Raw genomic sequence first — 23517 nt, forward strand, 5'->3', positions numbered from 1 at the left:
CCCAACAACCAGGTAAAGCATAATCACTCGTAGTATTTTCGGTGCAACTTGACTTCCTCTGCGTACCGCTGGAAGCCGGTCTGGCGCAAAACTGGTGACCTTTGTCATGGTCGAGGCGTAGAGCAGCCGATGGTTTCGGGCCACTTCCAGTGATTTGAACCTGACCACAGCCAGGGAGTGGCTTTGTGGTGGCTGGAGACTGTACGGCGTCAGGGGATGTAGCTTCACAGTTTGGCGCGGAAGTCTTGAACTTGGCCGTAGTACCACACACATGCCGAGCCTGCATTACTCCAATTCCGCAGATTCCCTCCCGAGGTATGCACTATAATTTAGGACTTTTTGATCCACGGAAGACTAAGTCAAGTCACAAATTAATCTAATATGTATCGTTATGCGGTGGAAGAAATCAATTTCACAATATTTTCATTTGTGCCAACGCTGACACCCCCGATCGTGGCACTGGTATGTCGAACATGTTAGTCTTCATCCTAGCCACCCGTAGCAGTCAACGTGTGAACATATCGAATCTTACCCCCCTCAACTCGAAACTCGTGACTATCTGGAAGCCCATTCCCAAAATCCATAAAGAGATCCACACTCCCCAACAACTCGTCGATAACATACCGGCGCCTAGTCAACTTGACCCCATTCGGAATTCCAACATCACACCTATCCGTTGCGGCCCCACTGCCCGTATACGAACCCCCCTCCAGCCTCCACGGTGTCCCCCAAGGCACAACCACACTCTTATCATTAAAAACATCAGCATATGCATCAGCAGCCGCCTGAATTACCGCCCTCGTATCCCTGCTTCCCTCGGGTATAACCCCCCAATTCTCCTTAGACGCCCACGATAGCGTCCCCGTAGCGTTGAAAAGCCAGTCGCCCCGGTCCGTTACAATGGTCTCCATCTGGTTACCTTGCCGTCTGTGAGGTACACCTGCGTCCCTAGGACGTATGGGTGCTCCGAGTTTGTCACGATTAGCTCCATATAGGTTGAGCAGGCGGTCGTGTCGTGGAGACTATGGTTATGGTCGATTTTAAGCGGAGTAGCCAGAATTCCACGAGTAACGTCGGCGGATTTGAAGTTTTCCGTGTAGTTTAGTGGGCTTCCAAGGAAGGGGAGCTGGGTGGTGCTGCCGGCGGCTTGGGCGGCAATGTAGCTCGAGGTTGTGGAGGTGAGGGTAGTAAGGTCGCAGGGTACTGCAACTGAGGCTGGCGCAGCTAGGCAGCTGGCCACTAAGGAGGCTGAAATAAGGAGTTGGATCATGGTGCAGATGAGTTGGCTTTTTATTGATGAGTTATGGTGATCATCATGCAAAGATAAGGTCTTTCTTATGTATCCTCCACGCAGGAATTCCCTTGTGGTATTGTAGCTAATGAATCTTATTGTTTTGATTTTGCTGGTTCCAGAAATTATACTGCCGATTGGGCGGACGGAGCCTTGTATATTGGTCGTTTCTTTGAGGCTATATCAACCGTCGGCATTTTCCAATGATATACAGTCGTTCGTCCCGCTTCTCTCCATGTAATCTTGACACAGTAGTGACTTATACATCTCGGCAGGTGCTGGGGTAAATTAAATAACTTCTCAAAATTATATAAGATTGCATTGTCTTTAGCAAGCAGGACTCGTGCGGGCGTTAAAGGTGCATTGTTTGTACTGTCACCGGCTTCTGCATAATTAATAGATCTTCGCCACTTAAGCAATTGGCAATTTGTAACTCTGCTTATTGATGCGTATGACGCCGAGCATAAAACAATTGCGTTCAATTATAGAATTAAAAGGAGCTTTACCATTGTTTGGCCGAAGCTACTATCAAATATCTAGACATGATGTTCTAAATTTACCAATATTGATCATTATTGTCAGATCCCAGCGCATAATGCGATGTGAAACAGAGCATTAGCTGAAACTTTTGAATTTTCGTGTTGTCTGAAGGGCTCATGTCTGTAATCGGCTTATAAGAGAGGCTTTCTTGCACCCATATTCATAAGTTAGGCTCGAGCATGAAGCGTTGGGCCTTTAAGAAATGTAATATGGGAAATTCGGAAATTCGGTGAAAATCGAATAATTTCGAGTATAGCCATTCACCAAGTTTGGTGACTCTGGTCAGGAACTGCATGGAGCTTTGTATTACGAACATATCATCTTCTCCCCTCCGAAATATCAATCAGAATTTTTCAAATTAAGCCAATGTGATCAAAGCTACCATCTGGTTTCCCATTTGTTCGTGCTGCCCACTTTGTAATCAACCCGACGAAGTTGAGGGCTACGTAAAACATATCATATAAATCCACTGTATTAACAGGCCTATAAGCCATGCAACTCTACCATACGACACCTCTTACTTCAGTGATAAGATTCCGCTTGTGGTGGACTATAACGCGAGCCCTATCTGCTTATTGGAATTTGGTCATGAGGTTCCAGCCACAATGACCTACATTCATTGTGGCTGGGGCACGCAACACATTATTAATCTCATTATTGAGTAGAAAAATAAACTAGTGAGAGAGTTAGTAAATTCATCGAGATATTATTAAATGTAAGAAGATATGGATCAATTGACCCTTTGCAGGACGCTGCTACAAAATCTGGTATCGCCAACCTCTTCTCCCTTCTGACTCTCCCGTGGTTGATGTTGAATCAACCCCCATTGATATCTGACTCCTAGACGTGTCTAATCAAACTCAACGCCCCGTACTAATACTAGAAATAAAGTGCCGCTCTTCCATCAGAAACTGGCATAAGAAGCCAGATAAGCTGCTGTAATTAGCAATTAATCAGGATTCGGTGACTTCACTTGAGGCCGGATAGGATGTGTATGGTTTTATAATCATTATAAAACAAAGGGAAAGGGCTTACAGAAGGAAACCGGCTTTTGGTTCTCTTCGCCTTAGCATCTGGTAACCCAGGAGGACCTGGGTCGGGGCGTTTCTGACGCTTGTAGAGAGACTTTGATCCCATTTTCCATGTAACCGTTGATACTCAGAACTTGCATGTTGAGGAAAATCGGAGTAAGGCGTCTGGTTTACCATATAGTCCGCATCGTGAAAGGACGTCGTGGGATTGTAGACAGCGGGGTGTGCGGATCCTTGAAGATGAACTCGACGATGTGGTTATTTTGAATAGGGGTTGGACTTTCAGGAACAAAGCCTTTCATGTATAAGCATCGCTAATATGCTTAGACATGATCAGCGCTCCCACATAGGAATCTAAAAGGAATATCGTTGCGTACTTAAGGTCTTTATGGGCCACTTGTACTTTTTGACATTTTGGTCCGGGAGAGACTACTTTAATTCAAATACAATACTATCTGCACCAGTAGGCCGATAGATGTTTCAAGGGCCAGAGGTTTGAGCGAGACAGGAAAGAATAGCTCAGCGAAACGACCTGGAACATAAAGTACATTGGCAGTTGATGCACCGTATTCCGTCGCTTGGTTTACACCTGGAAAGAACGTAATGGGACCGGAAATCGCGGTAAATGAGGCTTATTGATGCTGCTATTGGGATATTTATTGCGAGGTCTGTAGATCGTCTGAGCCTGGTACAGTTGCGGAAGGATGGGATCCCGAGGACAAGCTGAGGGCCTCCTGGCCCAACGTCTGTCTCTTCATATCGACATACCAGGTGATGGTAATTTTCGCAGAGTCCCTATGTCGGAATAAGTAAATTTAATGCGCAGATTTGTGATATGAGATCCGAACAGAAGATACTAGGTTGAAGCTGGGTGGAAAACAGAGGACAGCACAGGAGGTTAAAATTACCGTCCCAACCCACCCAAGCCACTTGCATAACCCATTCGCGCCAGAGACCTAAGAGACCATAACAAGAAAGTCGAAACCCGATTCCCCTCAGTGACTACCTAATTCGCTGATTTGGAATAGCTGCGCTCTTATTCTCACGACCGTAGCAGGCTGAAGACTGAGCGGTGGCTTTCCCTGACAAGTAGCTGACATTTTGGACAGAGATTGAAATTTCCCAATTTGGAAGTAAGCCTCAATACCTACCAACTAACGTTTTTGTAACAAACTCGTGGGCTTCAGAAACCCTCGGGGAATTCCAAGAGATATGACAGTTGATTCAGCTCAGCGACGTGCTTTTTCTCCACAGGTTGTAGTCAAACCAGTTCTTATTGCTCTGATTTGGTTCGCCCATCCTCACTCGCCTTCTTTAGTGCCCAAGCACTTTTTCTTATTAGAAAAAGTTCATGGTGGTCTTCAGATCATATCAGAGTAACAACAAGAAGAAGCCTCCCAAGCACAGTTGGACCGATTTCGGCTTGTCTAATGCATGGGATTACCTGACGAGTACTAGTGTTGATTCACCCAATATGAAAGAAAAATCTGCCCAGATACGCCAGCGGAGGGTTTTCTTAGATGTTGTGTTCTCGTCTGCTAGCTGTCTCAATAATGGGTTGACCCTATGTTATTCCCTGATCTATGGCCTGTCTGTACCTTTAGTCCTGGTTTCGGGATCGCCTTCTCCCAGTCGAAAAGTGGCCCACATTAATAATCATGAAGTCGTCTCATCATTGCAGCGTAAATAATAACGTCTCGTATGTTGCTACGCATCTGATTGAATCTATTCGTCCGAGGTCCTGGTACGCTAAGGTTGCATCGTTTGGAGTTCTCTTGGCCTATCTTATTGGACTGGTTTACGAGATACTGAGGGGCTTAGGGATGACACCCGAGCAGATTGAAGAGTTCTTACTACAGGTTAAGAAAGATCTTGTAAAGCGGGGCAGGTGTACCTATTTGCACTTGCAACTCTCCCCTCCCTTGCTACTGGACAACTCGGGTTGACCGGTGGTAGCTATGTTGTGCATGGGATGAAGCCACTATTTTTAGGAAATTAAATGCAGAGTGATCCAAAATACGCTGGTGGAAGGGACGGAAGAATAGGCAATGCAAGTTATACTCTGGCGGATGGGCGCAAGTTGAACCTTCATAACTTGCTTGTCACTGCCCATCGCCAGGAGCATGGCATCACATAAAACCTTCCATTTCTGGAGTACATTAACTTTAATAAAGTCTTACATAAAGCCAGCTATCTACATCCGCGTTATGACTACTCATAATTATCAGTTCTGAGAGGCTCGATTGGACGAGGCGGATTGGTGGTACATACCATCTACTGGGGTATTCCTGATTTGAGTTTATCCTCGGCCCAAATCCCATTGTCTTAGTTTTATCGCTGTAGCCAGGTGCAATATTTCTTTTTAGCTGTGAGCTAGCGGGCAGGAAAGGCTGCTTGTAGGATTCCTGTGCAACATAACAAAGATCTATCGGTCACTGATTTAATGCCGATGGTAACTTTTGCGAAGAAATCTCCCACGCACATGGCTTCCGGCCATAAACCACGTATCTACACCGCATATTAGTAACATCCCGTCATATATCGAGAAACAGTACTTACATCGAGCAGTATCCATGTATAGCTTGGTTGTTGTGATCCCTATCGGCCTGCGCCATGAGATCCCGGGCCTCCACTTGCGATAAGCCGGCCTTCGGAAGTGTCTTCAAAGAAATAGCTTCCACCGCTTGGTGAAAGTTTGCATTCTGATATCTCCCGAGGTTTTTAAATCTGGGCTCTTGTGGCCAGGGGTTGACTTGTTCATACAAATTAGCACTGATTCCTGGCCAATGAGCTGACTTGTTTCGACTTACTGGGAACAGGCAGTCGCTTTTCGCAGATATCAACGAATCCCGCTTGTATAAGCCACTTCTTGTAATACTTGGCTTTGAGAAGATCTCTACCCATTGCTCGAAACCCGGAATGGACGAGATCAATAAATCGCTGTAGGCTGGTACCCTCTGTCGTGCCGTCGATCGAATTTAGCTCGAGGTACCCATCCTGGATCTCCATCCATCCCCCTTCATTGAGGTGGTTAAAGGCTTGCTGAATGACCGCCATGTCGTTGTCGAAGCAGGTGCAGACCTGTCGCATGTGGATGTAGTCGAACTTGAAACCGTGGACCCAAAGCTCCTCGGAGTCCTCGCGCACAAATGTACAATTGGGTATATTTCTCGGAGGCTGAATGAGACTCAAGTCTGTCCCAACAACTTGGGAGTTTGGGTAGCTTTCGGCGAATTCGAATGCCCATATTCCGGTTCCCGTGGCAATATCTAGAACACGGCTTGGCTCCCCAATCGGTGCTAGGGTGAGAGCACCATCGAAGGCAATGCGAAATATTTCATGTTGGAAATCTGATACTTGTTAATACTGCGATTATATGCAGTTAGAGCGCCTCCTGCTTACCTAGGCGATCTTGTTCCGCCTTGAATTCTGAATTAGCGATGCGGCAGATCTGGATATCTTCCAGGTTGCGAAGGTCTTACACCATCATTTGGAAGTAGATACTCTAAAATGGTTAGTCAGCATACCCATTTTCTCGCCAAAATAACTACTGGGAAATGGAATTTGGTCCATACTCCCTTCCCTATAACCATTGTACGTTCTCCCGCTCCCCTCGACGATCGATCCGGGTTCAGAAATGGTGTAACCACTAGGGTTTGGTCAGCAGTTCCACCACTCGGACTCTCAGTAGCTTACGTTGGAATACGTTCGGGGGTATCTGGCACGACGGGCTCCGGTTTCAGCCAGAAATTCGACGACCACGCAGTAGCTGTCTTTAGGCCAGTATCAAGCGATTCGTTAGTCGACGGGTCCGCATAGAAACCCCCACGCACCACAGAATCCTCATCGTAGGTCCTAGCTTTAGATGTCTTGTCACCAATGCTTGCGCCGGAACTATCTGAGGACTCAATCGAAGAGTGTGAAAGATGGCCGGTCGAGCTATCGATAGTGCGACCAGGCGAAGACAAGCTATCATGACCGGTGTTGTCGTTGGTGGAAGACCCAGCATTTCCACCCTTGGTGTTAGACATGCTGTCCATATCGTGTAAATAGGTACTAATGAGCTTGACTACAGCTGTATGTGAAGAATGTAGAAGGAAATTTTACAACTGTGAAACGAAGGATGCAAGCTAAGGGAGTAACCTCGGTCTTTAATCCGCGTGGAGCATTACGTGACATTGCAGCGTGGGTATCATCTGACAGACCGACTGACAGACCATCGTAAGTCCACATGCACGCACCAAAGAAGAACCGCGTCGCTTGGCGGGTAAAAGAAGATGATCCATCACCTCCGATGGACGCGGAGCGGGTGGGTCCGCCGGCGCCGACTTCCTGCCAGATCATAGTACCATTATCGGCCACGAAGTCTCGAGTAATTTGAGGAGGCATATGCAACTAGAATTGCACTTTTCCTTTCAGAGAATGAATTTTCTCGCTGAACTTCTAGCCCGAAGGAAGGTTTAACCTGTGCAACAACAAACGCACCGAAAACACCTGCTTCCCCCCGGCATATCGGGTCTGGCAATCCCACGTCATCCCGCATTTAGATAGCTGAGGTATTACTGTCATAGGATGGTTATTTAAAGAAAATTATCATCATACTTCAAAACTCTGCATCGATTGGAGCAAGCCCTTGCTCCTCGTCTGGTAATCTGGTAGCAACGCTTCCCTTTAGCCATCTCTGTTAAACTCTATCCTATACTTGAAAAGGAAGGAAACAGCGTAAAATCGGGTTTTATTGACTCCTATGCTTTTTCCAGAACCGAAAATTGTGCGGTGGACATAACACGAATAGAAGACACTTCGATATAAATGGGCCGGCCTCTGGTAGTGAGATGGCATAAGATAATTGTCCGTGGCCGCAACGAAGGTTACAGGTGCATTATTTCTAGCTGTCGGCTGGTGTAGTTGGTCACTTCGCTGGTAGATAAGTCCCGATTTGAGCCTCGCCCACTTGGGTCGGTGACGAGTCGCGGGTTCGAATCCCGCAGCTGACACACAAGGGGGTTTAGTCAACCCTTACGGCGCGCTGCCCACCTTGTTGACTTCGCCTACCTAGCGATAATAGGGAGATTGGTGCAGTTTAGGATTACGAGCATCCTAGCCAGTCGACCGTCAAGCACTACGTCGGCGGAATATAACTCGACAGCCGGTCCAGAATTCGAATCGTTAATCCGACCCCTTATCGGACCTCGCCTTTCCGATAACGCTCGTCGGCGAACCCGTCCCCTCACGATAGAAGGCGCGCAGCACGCCCTCTCGCCGCGATTCTTGCGAGCGTCTGACCACGTTACGGTCTATCCACTTGAGCGTATGGTTGAGATGTATACGCTCGACGAGAACCCCAATTAGCAGATACTACGACTTGTCGCGACAAAAAAATAGTCGAGCATCTTCTGCACATCAGCAGCATCCCACCCCTGAGGACGAATTTAAGTGCCACATTACCACACTTATCGGTAGTTCAGGCAGGGGTTGTAGCACAGACTTAGGGAGGGACAGGAGGTTTAGTAGTCATTTGGCTACAAGTTTACCTGTATAACCGCCCGACGCGGCTTAAGGGCCCGCTATATCATCTATAGCCCCTTAAGGGAGTACTTGTAGAGGTACCGAGGGTTAACACCTACGGCGTATTTAATATTATTTTTTTATTTCTAGCTTTTGAGTTCTATATAGAGCCACGAGCAAGTGAGATAACGTGAAGCATCTATTGAAAACAACACAAGGTAGCGAGAGAAAAGATAAAAGTTAGTATAGTTGTTATTATTCCCGTTCTCGACACAACATCACAAGTCCCGATGCATATATGGTTTAGTGAATCGTTTAAGGGATTTACTAAGTCTTATATCTATTAATATATAGTCTCATCATCCCTCATAATATCCGCCTCGGACCTAGTTACAACGGTAGCTATGCATTTCCTACTTGACCTGGTTCTATTTTCCGAACTCCAACTCACGCCTTAAACACCACAGCTCCTCGTAGTAGCTTTCACAGTGCAACCGTCCATTGTAAACAATGACCAAGCGATCTCATACACGAGCCAATTGTGTAAACTTCGCTGTTTTATACCACCCATCGCATTCAATTATCCCACGTCAATCACAGTTACTGGAATATCTTGAAACTGTAGACTTGGAAGGAGCCAACGAAAGAAATACAGTTTTAATAGATAACCCCATGCCATAAAAGATGACACGAACATGTAAACATTGTAAATCATGTCAAAATCTTAATCGTGGGACTCAATGCTTCACTTATGTTCCAAACAATGCATTGTAGCAAATATTGCGGAATTACTCATAAATCATACTCAAGGGGGGTATCTCATAGAGCCAAATCCAATCTCCCCACCACCTCAGCACCAATTATTCCTCCATATTAGTCGTTTACACATCCTTCTCATCCTTCTCATCCTTATCGTCCAACTTCTCAGTCCTGTCGGGTTCCTCCCGCACAGTCGGGCGCAAATTGCTCCACCGACCCATAAAGAAATCCGCGAAACCCTGAACGGTGTTCTTGATATTCTCGGCAGCAATCTCCCTTGTGGGCCTCTCAAACAAGAGATCAATCTCCTCCAGAGTCTTGTCCTTAGTCTCAGGCATGAAGATGATCTGGTAAAACCAACCCAACACCGCAATTCCGCCGTAGAAGCCGAGGGTGAGACCTGTGCGGGTCATGGCCTCTTGCATAGCCGAGAAATTGTATGTGACGACGAAAGAAGCGAGGAAGAGCAGGGCGTCCGAGGTGGTCATGCCGTAGGATCGAAGATAAGTAGGGTACACCTCCGACGGCACGACCCAGGTTAGACAGGCGTAGCAACCGAAGAAACCCATGTAGAGGACGAGACCGATGAGGTAGCAGATCTCGGCGCCCAGGAGATTGGTCTCGACGTTGATCTGGTAGCTGGCGCCGATGATAACGAGTCCGACGAAGAACCCGGGCAACATCATGTTAGCCCAGAAGCGGCGGCCAAACTTCTCCATGAGGAAGATGGCGGGGATGGTGCCAATGAGGAGGGAGCCGCCACCGACGAGGGACATGTATGTTGACTTCTCTTCGTTGAAGCCGATCTGGTTCATGAGGATGCTCATGTAGTACATGATGGCGTTGACTCCGGTCAGTTGTCCCAGTAGAATCATAATATTGGCGTAGATGAGGGCACGGCGGGCGCGCGGGTTGGTGAAGAAGTCCATCCAGGGGAAGCGCTTGTTGCTGGAGCCCTCGGCTATGGCCTGCTGCTCGTCGAGGACGGAAACCTTCATGACGAAGAACTCCTCGCGGGCGTCCTGCCGCTCGACGCCGCGGATCCGCTTCCACACCTTGTAGGCCTCGAGCGTCTTACCCTTGTGCATAAGGAAGCGGGGGGACTCGGGCAGAAACAGCATGCCGAAGAACATGATGGTGGAGAAGACGAGCGAGGAGCCCAGGATGTAGCGCCAGTTACCCGGCACGCGCAGGAACATAGCCGCGACGGCGTAGCCGAGGACTTCGCCCAGCGCGATGTTGAATTGGTAGAGGGAGACGAGGTTACCGCGGATCCTGCGCTCGACGGTCTCGGCGACGTAGACGGGGACGGTGCCACCTTCCAAACCGACACCGACACCAAGAATGACACGGGAGGCGACAATCATACCTGGTTAGAAATTAGATCAAGGATGACGGATAGGTTGTTCACGACTGGGTGAATAGCATACCATAGTTCATCGATCCAGCCTCAAGTGCGGCGCCGATAGTGTAAAGAATGGTGGAGATGATAATGGACCACCTTCTACCGAAATTCTCGTTGCACACACCCAAAATCAATGCACCACCAACAGCGCCCAGCGGCATACCCGAGTTGACCAGACTGTTCTGAGCAGTAGTCAAGCCCAAATCCTTGGGCAGGAAAAGGTTAGCACCGCTGATGAGGGACTGATCGAGTCCCGAAAGCAGACCACCCATGGAGGCGAAGGCGACAATGACCCAGGTGAAATGGCGCGGGTCCTTGAATTCAAGGTCCCAGAAGCTCTTGCGCATGCCACCAGCAGCAGCAAGCTGCTGCTCCATATCGTTGATAAGGTCGTCGACAACATAGCCGCCGGCCGCCGCAATGGCAACGGCATCTTTCTCCTTTAGGGGAGGGAGAGTGGCGGCTTGGTGTTCGACTTGATCCTCGACTCGCTTTGAGTACTGCCTTGGAGGCGCCGGAGTGACGCTTTCGTCGGCCATTGTGAAATGTTTAGTGTGAGAGGATGAGGGACCTGGCCGGGAAACACATCAAATGAGGCGGTAGATGCTCCGAGGGTCGGATACGGCTTGAACAACAATGAATGCTGCCCAATAAAACGGGATACGACGCTTATTTTGTATTCTTTCTGTCCCCCGCCCCCCGCGAAATTTCTGAGCATCTCGTGACAGTGTGGGCAGTGTGGGCGATGGTCAACGTCACCCAAGTCGAGACGAGAATCGTCATTCGAGTCTATTTGCTAGTGGGTATTTGCTACCAACTGGCCGAAGTACGACCATTTTCCCCTTTACGGCGCTTTCCCCATCCGCCGGGGCCCCAACTACCGGGTTGTGGCCTCCTCCAGTTTTTGCATTGCAGCCTCGCGCCGGTTTTTAAGATTCGCCTGACCTGGAGTTGGAGTTGGGGCTCCGGACAGCCATACCAGGAAAGTGGGATGTTGGTGGGTATATGACTCGTGCGAGCATGAAAGACGGCGGGGACAATGTGACGGAAGGCCCATGGACTGACCGAGGAACCTCCGGCACCAGCGGGTCCGGGTCGGTTGTGTGGACAATGAATGGGCTTCCTCGGGAGACTTTCTCGTATGCGTGCGTGTGTCGGGAAAATATATCAAGATGAAACGGATGAAAATCTTAGTTGCGAAGCTCTAAACTAGGTCCAATCAATTGGTGATGTGGCTGGAGGAAAGTTGCGACATTAGCATTGTCAAAACGTCGCAAAAGTTGCGCTAATTGAAGCCGCAGATCAAGCCTGCCTCAGACGGCTCGGTCGTTGGTACGCTGGCCGAGAACGGCGTTTTGCGGCGATTTTCGTTCGACGGCTGATCACTCGCCCCGGAAAAAGGCCAGCTTCTATCCCACACAGAAAAGAAGACCACCCGCTAGCGGGTACGAGAATTGCTCGGAGCGCCCGTTCTCCATATGGAGAAAACGTTGTGCTTTGAACTTTCTTCGCCCCCGGAGCCCGCATTTCTAGGTCGAGACCTAAAGGACCGAGCAGATGCGCTCTTCGAGTCCTGCTTGTGGGAGGTGGGAATGTCTGGAGACCCCAGGAACCGCCCAGGTACGTCCTAAGCATATTCGCTCGTGTGATGGGTCGGATGGGCCGATTGTGAAAATCGACAGACTGCACTCTGGTAGCCCACGGCGACTTTCGTCAGTGGCAATCGTTTCGAAACATCAATCAGGTTAGTATGATCTTCACATCCAATGGCACCACTGTCTGGCTCCGTTCTGACTCGCAAGGGTACCAGTAACCTGGCAGTTGAAAATCTCTTGGTGAGGTGAAGCTTGGCGAGGGCCCGGGGCTCGGCCCCAAAAGCTTGTCGACGACGACGCTCTTCCAGAATTAATCCGGTGTTTTCCGTGAATCACAATCATAATATGCAGAGTAACGGTATCGTCTGCAATGCATTGAATTGATTTGGTGAGAGCTGGAAAGATCGCATTGTCAAACTTGTGAGCGCAACATGGACACTTCCTTCGTCTTCTCCTGTTGTTCTGCGGGTTCGGCGACGCGAGTCTCGGCTCTATTTGAATTGCCAAGCCCCCGTTCCGCTAAGACCAAGACGGCAGCAAGACGGTAACTAACGTAGAAGAACTGTCAGCGATCCCGTCGGCCCCACCCGGACAACGGTCGGGTTACCGCCTTGGCAATGCTTGTCTGCACGCACCTGGCGGCGGTGAGTGATATGTTGAGCTCACAAGTGTGATTCGGATTCAATAAATCACACTATCGATGGGGTAGAAGTTGCTGTGGGTCAGAGGCCCGGAACAAGGTGGCGGGCGACATAGGGAGAGGTTGAATGGGTCGATACACGTTAGCACCTCATTCTGAGTCTGCTGGTTGTGGCCATGTAGATTTGCCCCCAGCAAGATGGGAATGCCGCCATGAGGTACGAATTGTAGCACACACTTTGTAAATTTGTAATCTGTAGCTGATACTGTTGCGATAGTGACCACAAGGCGTGTTCCTTCTTCTCGAGGGCCTTTCCAGCTCCTATTATCAGCCTTAGTGTCCTTACAAGGAAATAGAGTAGTGGCTTAGTATGCGCCCTTACATCTTCTGAGTTAGACGAGATGATGGAGGTCTTTTCTGTTATCAGGCACCTTTCAAGGCCCGTTCGAACTGGTGAGATCCCTACGTGGTTATGGATATATACTCTTGCGGGGGTTTGACTGGAGCGATGGGTTGTTTATATAAGTTAGGTGTTACTCTTAGATATGATCCATCAGTAATTACGAGACACTGGTTTGGAACAGCAGTGAGCAGAAACAATTGGCCGCCGGAGTTTTTAAGTAAGATCTCACAAGTGCTCGAACAAATAAACCCCGGATCCACGCCAGTGTAGGTCGCTGCCTGAGAGGCTTGCTACCTCCGACGTACTGACTGCGGGTAAATAGCGTGGGTCGAAGAACAAGATAGGCCCAGCACGACGCAACTTCAAAGGTAGAAGAAATTTAGCTGCATCGGTGCCGCATATGCACATGCATAACATCGGCTGCAAGATGGGAGCGCCACGGCGGGCCGCAGAGCAAATTACGTTGAGCGGTAAAGCGATTCGACGCCGGTATTCTTTAGCGCAGCTGCCACGATATCAGCAGGTCAACTGCAGGAACTAAATATGGGTACTGGTCTCCAGCGATGTGAATGCAAGATAGAACGAACCTTCTACGATGTCCAATCACCAACCCTCTCTTCGTTGAATCCAGGCGAAGTTGTCCCGCGTTGAGACCAAAGCATGTTGGTGGTAAATCACTTGCTATAAGTTTGGTCTTCGGAAAGTACTCTGAGGCTTATTTGTAGTCGCGAGAAAAAGAGTTAAGCAGTCTGCTTGGTTCTTCAACGAATGACAGGGGAGAACAGAACAAGGTGCCTACTTAAGTGCCGGCCTATGACTGACTGCATATGGTCGACATGCAAGGGGATTCGTTCCCCCAGCCCTGTCCAGGCCTCCTTCACACCCGGACAGGTGCGTCTGAACGGCACCACACATCGAGCTGTCTGGTAACGAACTACGCTGCTTGCGGCTTGATGCTTGATGCTAGATCCTTGATATGGTAGACTGCAGGTGTTTGACAAGTGGACCATGCTGCCGCCGGCTGCCCACTGAAACTTGCTAACCGACAGGGGGGACTATAGTACGTACATGCAACGCTAGCATCTTTCAATGCAGGACGAACTTTCAAGGTTTGGGCAGGCCTACATTATTCCTCTTAGGGATATTGAGGTACAGCATCATGCAATGCACGATCAGTACCTGCCATGGATCATGGACATGTTTGTGTCCACACCCATGTTCTGGTGATTAGCTCCAGTCAGCCTTACTATCCCCCAGGTCGTCAGATTCTTTCAACCACTCATCGTAAGTCTAGGCCATCTTCCCTGGGGTTGCAGACAATTTGATGGAGTGTGCCTGGGCAGCGTTCTTGGTTCTTCACAACATAGTATTATTAAATACGCCGTAGGCTCGAAGCTCCGGGTACCTCTACAAGTACTCCCGTATGTCAAACCGTGCCCTAATGGCTGGACTAAATACATACGCTGCTACGTAGGTTCGCTCTATTAGCGACTGCTTTACGTCCGCCGCAATACTATGTTAGTTCTCACCCTACTAACAAAGTCCCCCTGAGAAGATCGATATTATCCGGGCCTAAGCGCTATCCGACCGGTCCTGAGTAGCGACCTTGTGATAGTCCCGCTGACTTCTGGTTTCCCTGTCGCCGTCGCCAGGTCTCTACGTGTGTGTAGCGGCCATGGTGCGATAGTGGCCCGTAGGCGCTCTCTCGATCCTTCCAGCAGGCCGCAAAAGAGGATTACGTGCTCTGCCGTCTTGGGGGCTTCTCCACAGCGACATAGCGGCGAGTACACACCGAAGGCTCCTATCTTAAATAAGAAAGCTGATAGTCCTATTTTTCCGGTCCTGATCTGGCATAGGGTAGACGCCTCCGGTCGGTTTAGGCCTGAGTACTTGCCCTGTTTCGGCATTCGCATCGAGGGGCCCTCCGGCTCCTCGGCGATAGCGCGTCGCTGGCGGTCGTGTTGTGCTGCCCCGGAGAGCCATCTCTTCTCCCAGTGGTCTAGGAGGGCGGCCGGGGCTTCCTTCTCCTTGCCCATCCACTCGGAGCCCTTAGCCTCCTTCTCCATCGTGTACCCCGCTGGTCTGAGCGACTGTGACGCCCGCTTCCGTCCCGCCGGCGTATCCTGTCGGAGTATGTGTGACGCTCTCGCACTCGCGCTCCGAAGCAGGCTCCTTTTGCCGTTATTCCTTAGCTGTTCTTCAAATTTCGCCGAGCATAGTATGATCCATCACAAAACATGACCTGGCACGACAGAGAAATATCTCTAGAGCATTGGTGTGGTCAAAATCTTAGTGAGCGAATCCCAGGATATCTACGGAGTCCTTCCACCTCTATGAACTTCATATATAACTACACAGAGAGAAAAATCACAGTAAACACATATGTAAGGCATAGTCTCTTGCACCTCTCCAAGCTTCGTGGATATCATCACGTCTGCTACCATCTTTCAGTAATCCTCTCCCACCTCCCAATCAAGTATGATGGCTGACATCAATGGAACAAATGGTCATGTTAACGAGTCTGCTGTCAATGGCACCAACGGCCATTCGAATAACAGGAGTCGCGTATTTGAACCTATTGCCATCTGCGGAATGGCCTGCGACTTCCCAGGAGAAGTCAGCTCTCCCAAATAGCTATAGGACGTTCTCGTCGGCCCTGGTTGGTTTTAACGAGGCTTGCATGGCCATCGGCAAAGGCGACGCGAATCCGCTATCGTCGGTGGCACCAACAGGTCAACATATCCAGAGAGGCTGATAGATTATGAAAGACCTTCTCGGCTGCGGCAAACAGTCATGCCAATGGTGAAGCCATCGTATCAATTTTTATCGCGTCTGTCCCAAATTATTTCCCTTACCTCTGTTAAGAAGTGGCAGGCTAGAAACGCTTGAGCTACCAAGTAATCGAAACTAATAAGTCTCCGAAGTAGGAGCCGTCCGGGGACTTATTTTCGGTTATTGTATTACATAATCTTCGTCAGCACTAAGTCAGATTCGCGAAGGACTTTGTCTAGCCTCATCTAAAATTTCCAAAACAGAGAGTGATCTCCTTCTTATTAGTTGTCCTGTCGCAATGTCTTCATCGTTTTTCTCGGGATTATATCATTTGTTCCAGAGCTTCAGGGGAGCCAACAACACCTTCCTCACAGACCAGCACGTCCCCGGTGCCGACTTGAGAGGAAAATGGATCGTTATATCTGGATCCAATAACGGCGTGGGATTTGAAGCGGCAAAGTCCTTCGCAGCTTGGGGAGGGAACCTGATCCTCGCCTGCCGCGAGCCGCCCGCGTGGGAGCTGCATCCCATGGCCGCTGTGAAAGAATGCAAAGACCTGGCCGAGGCGCGGGGCCATTCGTCGACTATCGAATGGTGGGAGGTTAACATGGCAGATCTCAGCAGCGTCGAGGCCTTCTGTCGAAAATGGCTGGGAAGCGGTCGCGCTCTAGACATACTCTGCAACAATGCAGGGCTAGGGACTACCTCGAAAACCCGCATGACCAAGGACGGATTCCAGTTGGTTCACCAGGTCCGCTTTTCTTTTTCCGACTCCCTCGACTTGTAATGGGAACGAAGCCTGACCAACTCCTAGGTAAATCTCTTATCCCATGTGCTGCTGACCCTCCGACTTCTGCCATCTCTGGCTCGCAGTGCAAGTCCTCGGATCATTTGCACAACTTCAAGCATTCACCACCTCGGAGCCTTCGATCTTGACCACTTCAACTGTGGTCCGGAGATGAAGGGCGGCGATTATATAAACAACAAGCTTTACTTCCAGATGTGGATTGCTGAACTACAGTCTCGATTCCTCAAGCACCCTGAGTATCTCCACATCACGATCAATGGGGTGAATCCCGGCTTTGTTGCTTCAGGCATCTGGACCGGCATCAGTGACACGGGCGACACTACGAGCCGGCTTCTCAAGTTCCTTCTGCCCTACATCTCTATTACGCCACAACAGGGTAGCTTGGCAATCAGCTACGTAGCCACCAGCCCAGAGTTTGGACCAGACCTCAAGGTGCAAAATGTCGGCGCGTCAAATGGGCGGGGCGGAGGGAAATATATCAATCGCATATGGGAAGCACCGTCGCACTGCTACTGTAAGGATCCGGATGCTCGCTCGAGATTGTGGATCAAATTGGACGAGGAGCTCCATCTCCAACAAAAGGGTCTTCTAACGATTCTGGGTCTTTGACACAACGAATCATTGCCGCTATAAATATTAACACTTATTGGAGTCTTTTTCTTGGCGTGCCCCAGGCACACTGCCTGTGCTCTGGGTGCAGCGATTGGGCCAATTGCCCACAGATAACCCTTCCGTAACTGTAGCCTTTGGGACTTAGTCCCATCATCTTCACCAATACAAACCTCTTGCCTGTATTGCCCACAATTTTCTTCTTGGCTTTCTACGTCGTAATTACCGGGGATCTAAACGGATTTCCGTGTAAGACGTTCGTTCTGGATGGCAGAATCCTATTCGGGAGGACAAGGACGCAGAGAGGGAGCCTCCTTAGAAACAGCTAAGGGAACCTACCCATCCAAGAGGAGTTTGGGGGAGAGATACGTGAATCTCTTCGAAAACAGACAAGATCCGTTGAATAGGAGTCGGGAGAAACATTGAGAGAGCCTATGCGGAAGGAGCTGAGGAACACCTTCAGAGTGATAAGGAGAAACACCGGCTTATAGAGGAGATATGGGATGCCAAAGGTGTGATGAGCCAGGAGCAGTCCACATTCATTCCCTATACCCACGCATGGTCCTGCTGGATGGTTGTGGACTGCTCTTGGCAACTCAGATACCTTCAGCGAGAAGGAGATGGTCTCCCAGTCGTAGCCTAAGTAACGGCCTTGCGGCTGACGATGGCGAGTATGGTAGAGCCACAGAGATCTGAGGCGCCGCATCCAAAGGCATCGGGTTTATACTCCTCAAAGATCGAGGTGACGTCATGTCTTGGGATCCCATCTTGACCTGCTTTTCCTAGACGATGGGCTATGTTGGATGCGCTTCGATCTCCCCCGCCCTGAATCTGCCCATGTTACTCCCGTAGTCGGCTGGCATTTCATGTAAAGCCAATACACAGTGAAGTTGCGCCTCTGTATTTTGGTAAAATTGCAGCCGCCGATCCCCTAGTAGACTGCTAGGGAACCTTTCTTGAAGCTGTCTCGCTTGATGGCCCGACTTGGACTTCCGTGAAACTGTCTATCTCTCCATCTGGGAAAAAAGCTACCCCGGCATCTGGCTGCAAGATTTAGTCCAAACCAACATTGATACACAAAAACAGAAACAAAAAAATAACTTTGCTGTCCCAATGGGTTCAACAGCGCTTATCCGGTTCGCAGTCTGACCAGAGGGCTCCAGAAAGTGCCGCCATGATAACGAGAGATAGTCGTGGATTTCAACATGATGGGGGCTTTGGCAGAAACGATAGAGTGCATGACAATGGAAGGCCTTAAGATGCTCTGCCATCTCTTGGTCCAGATACGCGGCCTCGTACAGGTTGCGTGATTCGAGAGAATCTCGGTCGATCGCATGCTCCACCAGAGTTTCCTCGACGAATTCCCTTGTAACAAAGGGAACAAAGCACCATTACTGTATGTATCATTGATGTTGTGGCCTTGAGAAATGAGTTTGAGCAGAGATGATAGGTAGTACATCTCGGCGAGTGTATCCTGATAAATGGCCAGTGGGGAATGTCACTCAAAAGCAATTGTCAAGTGACTGTGCACTGGCTGGGATCGCATATCACTTGCTACAAGGGAACTGAAAAGACTTTATGGTAGACTTCGTACGTTGGGGAGAGGCGCACACGGTTCTGGTGATGTTCGTATCGAGTGACCTAGAGGGAACTGCCATGCGACAATCCACACCAATGATCCGGACGTATGTTTTCAAAAGACAGTCACCAGGGGCTTGAACGAGGGCGTGCGGTCCCAGAGCACTTCCCAGCAGATTTTACGCAAAACAAATAACGCCAAATCCATTACTGGCATAAGTTTTTGCGTGTCTGATTGTTCTGTCGTCGACATTCACTGACGATTTCCGAGGTTATCGCGACCTCTGGGGCAGGATGAACAGTGTCATTAATGCATATTTGGCCACCCTTTAACAACCAGGATGCTGGCTGGGGGTTGTGTATCAGCGGCTTAAACCGAACAGTCCAGACAACGACAGTACCCCACAGGAACGAGCGTTTGTTCAAACTTAACCCGAAGTACCACGGAGAGAAAACGTACCTTTCTCTGGGTGACAGAAAATCCTGTTCCGTTTCATGATGATGACTGTTAAAGGGTGCGTAGCTCACCAGGTGCAGAAAAAGGTGCATTCTTAGTATAAAATTGGGGCCAGCTTATAGGCCCTGATTAAGCGTATGAGAGGACTGAGCCCCAAGCTTGCTGTGAACAAGGTCTTCGATCGGCTTACATGTCGTTATCTCGATCCCGTGCTAATGCGAAGTTCTATGGACCTCAATATGACTGTGTTATCCAAAAGCCTCAGTCTTGTCTCCAAGTATTGAAGGATCAAAAGTCGATTTGGGTAAAGTTAACTCTAAGAATTAACTTCGGATCTAATAGAAACCGCGCGAAATTCTCACATGAGTGCTTATATCTATATTAAATATCCACGTGAGATAATTTCAGCAGGTATTACAAGCCCCTAATAAATCCCTCTAGACGAAATTAGTCGTCAGAATGTCAGCAATGTCATAGTGAAGATGTGATAAGCGGCGATGAACCTTCCACTGGTCAAGGAATATCATAGTGAGAGCAGTACCGTGTCAAAAAGCTTAATCATTGGAGAATCGAGATCCCAGTGTCAGCGAACTCGAGTGCTTAGGTAGAAGAATCACTACTTACCTTAACGACAGAGAATGCAAAATCGAGCAAGGAACAACCCAATATTCTGCCAAACGTTCAACTATTTTTGGAAATTGGAAGCACTTCATATAGTTTTGGCTTTGTATTTAAGAGTGATTGGTAGTGCAACAAGTTGAAGTCGCATATGAGTTTTCGATATGCATTATTGTCGCAACATCACATCCAAGCCACCAAGGAAGTTCACCGAGTTGCGACCTAATATTCGAAGCAGCCGATAGAAATGATTTGTAGTTTGAGTCTCATAAGTTTCAACTTCGATCATCACGTGCCCAGCGTATACTAAGACGCTGCCTGTTTATTGGATCAATTTTGGTATCCTTCCAGTCTACTGCTAAAACTAAGGATATCGCTAGAGATATCGATGTTAATTCAGTGAATCTAAATGGGTCATTAATAAAAGAGAATACATGCGCTAAAGGTTTTAATAATCAATCTCCCACGCTTCCACACTTCACGCCCAAATATCCACCTCACCGTCGCCCCTCACGCTCAATCCTCCCGGCGTGTTAGGCGTCGCACTGCTCGACACACTTCCCCCTTCGGACGGACCACTCGTCTCAGAACCCCCCACACTTGCCGCATCATCATACTTATCCGCCTCAACTTCTCTCTCCCGATCCAATTTCATATGCTCAGCCCGAACCCGCAATTTTTCCTCGCGGACACGACACTCTTCTTCAATATCATCCTCGCCTCGGCCCGTCTCCCACATGCCACGGAGCTTCCACTTAATAGCTTCCGAGCGCGGGCGAGCATCAAACTCGAAAGGAGCCGGCTTGGCGATCAAGAGGGGAGAGTACTCGTTCCAATGCACAGGGATCTCAGTCCCATCAGCGCGGAACTTCTTAGTAATATTGAAGGCCCAGGCCATGCCGCCCATGGCTAGGAAGAGGTCTTGTTCCACGATGGGTACACCTTGGCACGTGCGGCGACCGAAACCAAATTGTGAAAAGCCTGCGAGCTTGGGGTACTCGGTCAAGGGGCCCTTGTATGTTGGGTATGATGGATCGAGCCAGCGTGAGGGGTTGAATGTTTCGGCGTCTGGATATATCTCCTCGTTGCGAGTCATGCCCCTGTGTATCAAATTAGTTTAGACGAATTAGGATCTCATGTAATGTCTCGAGATGAGATGACAGGTTAGGACGAAACGATTCCACCACGGCTTTACATCATAATCGATGTCATTGTTGCGCGAAGATTGGATGTAACCTAATCTTACCATTCTAGGGCATGGATTGTAGCACCCGCAGGGATGAAATAACCATTATACACATCATCCTTCTCAGACGCGTGAGGAATACCTGTTGAAGTGTCGTTAGCGATCGAAATGAGCACTTGTGGCGGGAACCACTCACCAGTTGGGACAGGCGGTCTCCATCGGATAACCTCCTTCACAACTGCTCGCAGCATAGGCAGCTGCTCGCGATTTGACCATTCCGGGCACTTCCCTTGGCATACGGCGTCAATCTCCTCTTGCAGTTTCATCTGCCATTGAGGGTAGTGCAGCATGGCAAGCAAGAAACTCTGGATCGGGCTTCCGATCGTCAAAGCGCCAGCGATGGCCATCTGCCCCACCACGTAGGTAGCCTCAGACTCCTCACCCCATTTGGCTTTGTCACCGGTTTTCTTCACAGTCTCAATGAAGGTGCGGACGAAACTTGGGTCTGCCGAACCATCATTAATGCTGTCATGCACATACTTGACGTTGTTCTTCCACATGCGTGCTTCGAGCTCGTGACGGGCATATTCCTTCTGTTGCCATGGCGACAAGAATCGGGGAAGGTAGCCTAGCCACGAAACAATGTTGGGGAGAGCACCCGCCGGTGATATAGTCTCTAGTAGACCGAAGGTGGTGTGACGAAGGACGTTGGCAGGGTGTGCGCTACCCCAAGATAACCGTGATACTGTACGAGCGGTGAATTGCTCGATGTACTCGCGGTACTGTGATGGGTCTTGCGCTAGAAGAAACAGAAACCGGTCGCGCTCCATGGTAGGGTAGTCGTGGAGTGAATCGTTGGCCGAAACTGCCATCAGGTGCTGGCACAGTTTGCGTTGACGTTTCCATGTTTCTGTATGCTAGGTCAGTGTATACTTTGGCTCACGCTAGGTGTTGACTTTTGACGTCGTAACCTCTGATGAAGTGGCTCTATACATACCATTGCGACCGTGTAGGGCAAGATACTCTCCACTGGTCCGGTTATTTGGCAAATTGGGGATCGTGGGCCGATCCGAGTAGATGACGGCGCGTCTCGACAACAGGTCGTTTGCAATTTTCTCCGAGGATATCCAGACGTGCACCGACCCGAACATCTCCATTTGGTATATCGGGCCATACTCCTTGCTCCACTCATGGAACTTCAGCCATGTTTTCTCTGGTGGCACGTCGTGAACCCTCCCGATGAGAGGCAGGCCTGTGATGTCAAGGGTCATTGAGATGCTTCGATCGTCAGCGATGGAGGCAGCACAAACCTTTAGGACCAGGTAATGGCTTAGCACCAACTGGTATTCTATCCCGGTACTGTTTCCTCTTCAACAGATATAACACGCTGAGAGCCCATGAAGTGACGATGAGGCCGGTCAAAAAGGCCATGGTGGTATGTGTCGGTTCACTTGATGAGAATTTGCACACGACAACGTCCAACGTATCGATGCAGGAAGTATGTTAAAAAGCAGAGGCCCCGAGAGGAAGTGAAAGAATGTTCGAACCAAATTGCAAGATGAGTATCCGACCACGAGGAGCATGAGATGGGGGACATCATTTACTTAGATACAGAAGCTCGAGCTTATAAGTCGATCCCTACTAGGCCAGGCACAAGGGTAGTCCTAGCAAGATGGAGCTAAATTAGTTCTACCCTGCTGCGAGAAGCATAGCTCGGGGTGGAAATCCCTGGCCAACCTGACCATATTGCCTTTGAGAAGCTAAAATATGTACACTTGCATGGAAGCTGACCGATGCCTCTCGATCAGGGTAGAGGACTGAAGTCTATCGACCATCTTGCTGGGATCTGGAGTAGCTTGACCATGATATGATCCCGAGGGATCCTGGTTTCAATACAGCAGTTGCTGCAGGAAAACTGCAAGGAGATCACTACGTTAAGGAGTTTCTGAAGACGCCAAGGCGGCGACATCAGATTAGACGTGGAAACTGGTTGGTAAGACAGGCGCAGTGATGCCACCAAGGCGAGTTCGGGGTTCTGGTAAAACCCCGGCCGCTAGATAACCACCATGGGGTCTATCCCGGGACCGTGCCGCGAAGGACGAATGCGAGATTTTTTCACATTCAAGGAAACACACAGCTTCGGGAACGAAGGCTCTAATTCGCATGAGTTCCCCACCTCTTCCTTCGCTTCAAGATGACCCTGAAGACATCCCCCTGCAATGAGCATACTTACTGCAAGACCGAAATGCGAGCAGGGCGATAGCACTCGTTACGAGACCCGAGGAGATTGGCAGTGCCTGGAAACCGTGCGGACGTT

The 23517-nt window shown here is 49.3% G+C and overlaps 6 protein-coding genes and 1 non-coding gene across 7 annotated transcripts; 2 read left to right on the forward strand and 5 right to left on the reverse strand.

Moving 5' to 3' along the window:
• Nucleotides 1-488: 488 nt before the first annotated feature.
• Nucleotides 489-1270, reverse strand: BCR38DRAFT_460511 (uncharacterized protein; the record flags this gene model as incomplete). Its single annotated transcript, XM_040862420.1, has 2 exons — nucleotides 489-911; nucleotides 941-1270. The coding sequence occupies 2 exons, from the start codon at nucleotides 1268-1270 to the stop codon at nucleotides 489-491; spliced, it is 753 nt and encodes a 250-aa protein (XP_040711870.1).
• A 3741-nt stretch (nucleotides 1271-5011) lies between these two features.
• Nucleotides 5012-6969, reverse strand: BCR38DRAFT_445829 (S-adenosyl-L-methionine-dependent methyltransferase). Its single transcript, XM_040861045.1, has 8 exons — nucleotides 6559-6969; nucleotides 6438-6511; nucleotides 6345-6367; nucleotides 6265-6283; nucleotides 5673-6212; nucleotides 5422-5614; nucleotides 5134-5370; nucleotides 5012-5073 (listed from the first exon to the last, which is right to left on the reverse strand). The coding sequence occupies exons 1-7, from the start codon at nucleotides 6900-6902 to the stop codon at nucleotides 5295-5297; spliced, it is 1269 nt and encodes a 422-aa protein (XP_040711871.1). The 5' UTR covers nucleotides 6903-6969; the 3' UTR covers nucleotides 5012-5073; nucleotides 5134-5294.
• Nucleotides 6970-7756: 787 nt separating this feature from the next.
• Nucleotides 7757-7859, forward strand: BCR38DRAFT_t297. Its single transcript has one exon. It is a non-coding gene; the product is annotated as a tRNA-Thr (tRNA).
• An 870-nt stretch (nucleotides 7860-8729) lies between these two features.
• On the reverse strand, nucleotides 8730-11073 carry BCR38DRAFT_460512 (and other transporter-domain-containing protein; the record flags this gene model as incomplete). The annotated part of the gene is made up of 3 exons (XM_040862421.1): nucleotides 8730-8756; nucleotides 9321-10498; nucleotides 10560-11073. The coding sequence occupies 3 exons, from the start codon at nucleotides 11071-11073 to the stop codon at nucleotides 8730-8732; spliced, it is 1719 nt and encodes a 572-aa protein (XP_040711872.1).
• Nucleotides 11074-16201: 5128 nt separating this feature from the next.
• Nucleotides 16202-17568, forward strand: BCR38DRAFT_445842 (uncharacterized protein). Its single transcript, XM_040861046.1, has 2 exons — nucleotides 16202-16695; nucleotides 16759-17568. Exons 1-2 carry the CDS (start codon nucleotides 16243-16245, stop codon nucleotides 17359-17361), a joined length of 1056 nt encoding a protein of 351 aa, XP_040711873.1. The 5' UTR covers nucleotides 16202-16242; the 3' UTR covers nucleotides 17362-17568.
• Nucleotide 17569: 1 nt separating this feature from the next.
• On the reverse strand, nucleotides 17570-18357 carry BCR38DRAFT_445844 (uncharacterized protein). The gene has a single exon (XM_040861047.1). It carries the CDS (start codon nucleotides 18065-18067, stop codon nucleotides 17687-17689), a length of 381 nt encoding a protein of 126 aa, XP_040711874.1. The 5' UTR covers nucleotides 18068-18357; the 3' UTR covers nucleotides 17570-17686.
• A 1936-nt stretch (nucleotides 18358-20293) lies between these two features.
• On the reverse strand, nucleotides 20294-22840 carry BCR38DRAFT_445846 (cytochrome P450). The gene is made up of 5 exons (XM_040861048.1): nucleotides 22511-22840; nucleotides 22198-22452; nucleotides 21397-22110; nucleotides 21261-21342; nucleotides 20294-21114 (listed from the first exon to the last, which is right to left on the reverse strand). The coding sequence occupies exons 1-5, from the start codon at nucleotides 22629-22631 to the stop codon at nucleotides 20493-20495; spliced, it is 1794 nt and encodes a 597-aa protein (XP_040711875.1). The 5' UTR covers nucleotides 22632-22840; the 3' UTR covers nucleotides 20294-20492.
• Between the last annotated feature and the right edge of the window lie 677 nt (nucleotides 22841-23517).

This window comes from Pseudomassariella vexata, assembly GCF_002105095.1.
Source record: "Pseudomassariella vexata strain CBS 129021 chromosome Unknown BCR38scaffold_14, whole genome shotgun sequence".
Lineage (NCBI taxonomy): Eukaryota > Fungi > Ascomycota > Sordariomycetes > Amphisphaeriales > Pseudomassariaceae > Pseudomassariella > Pseudomassariella vexata.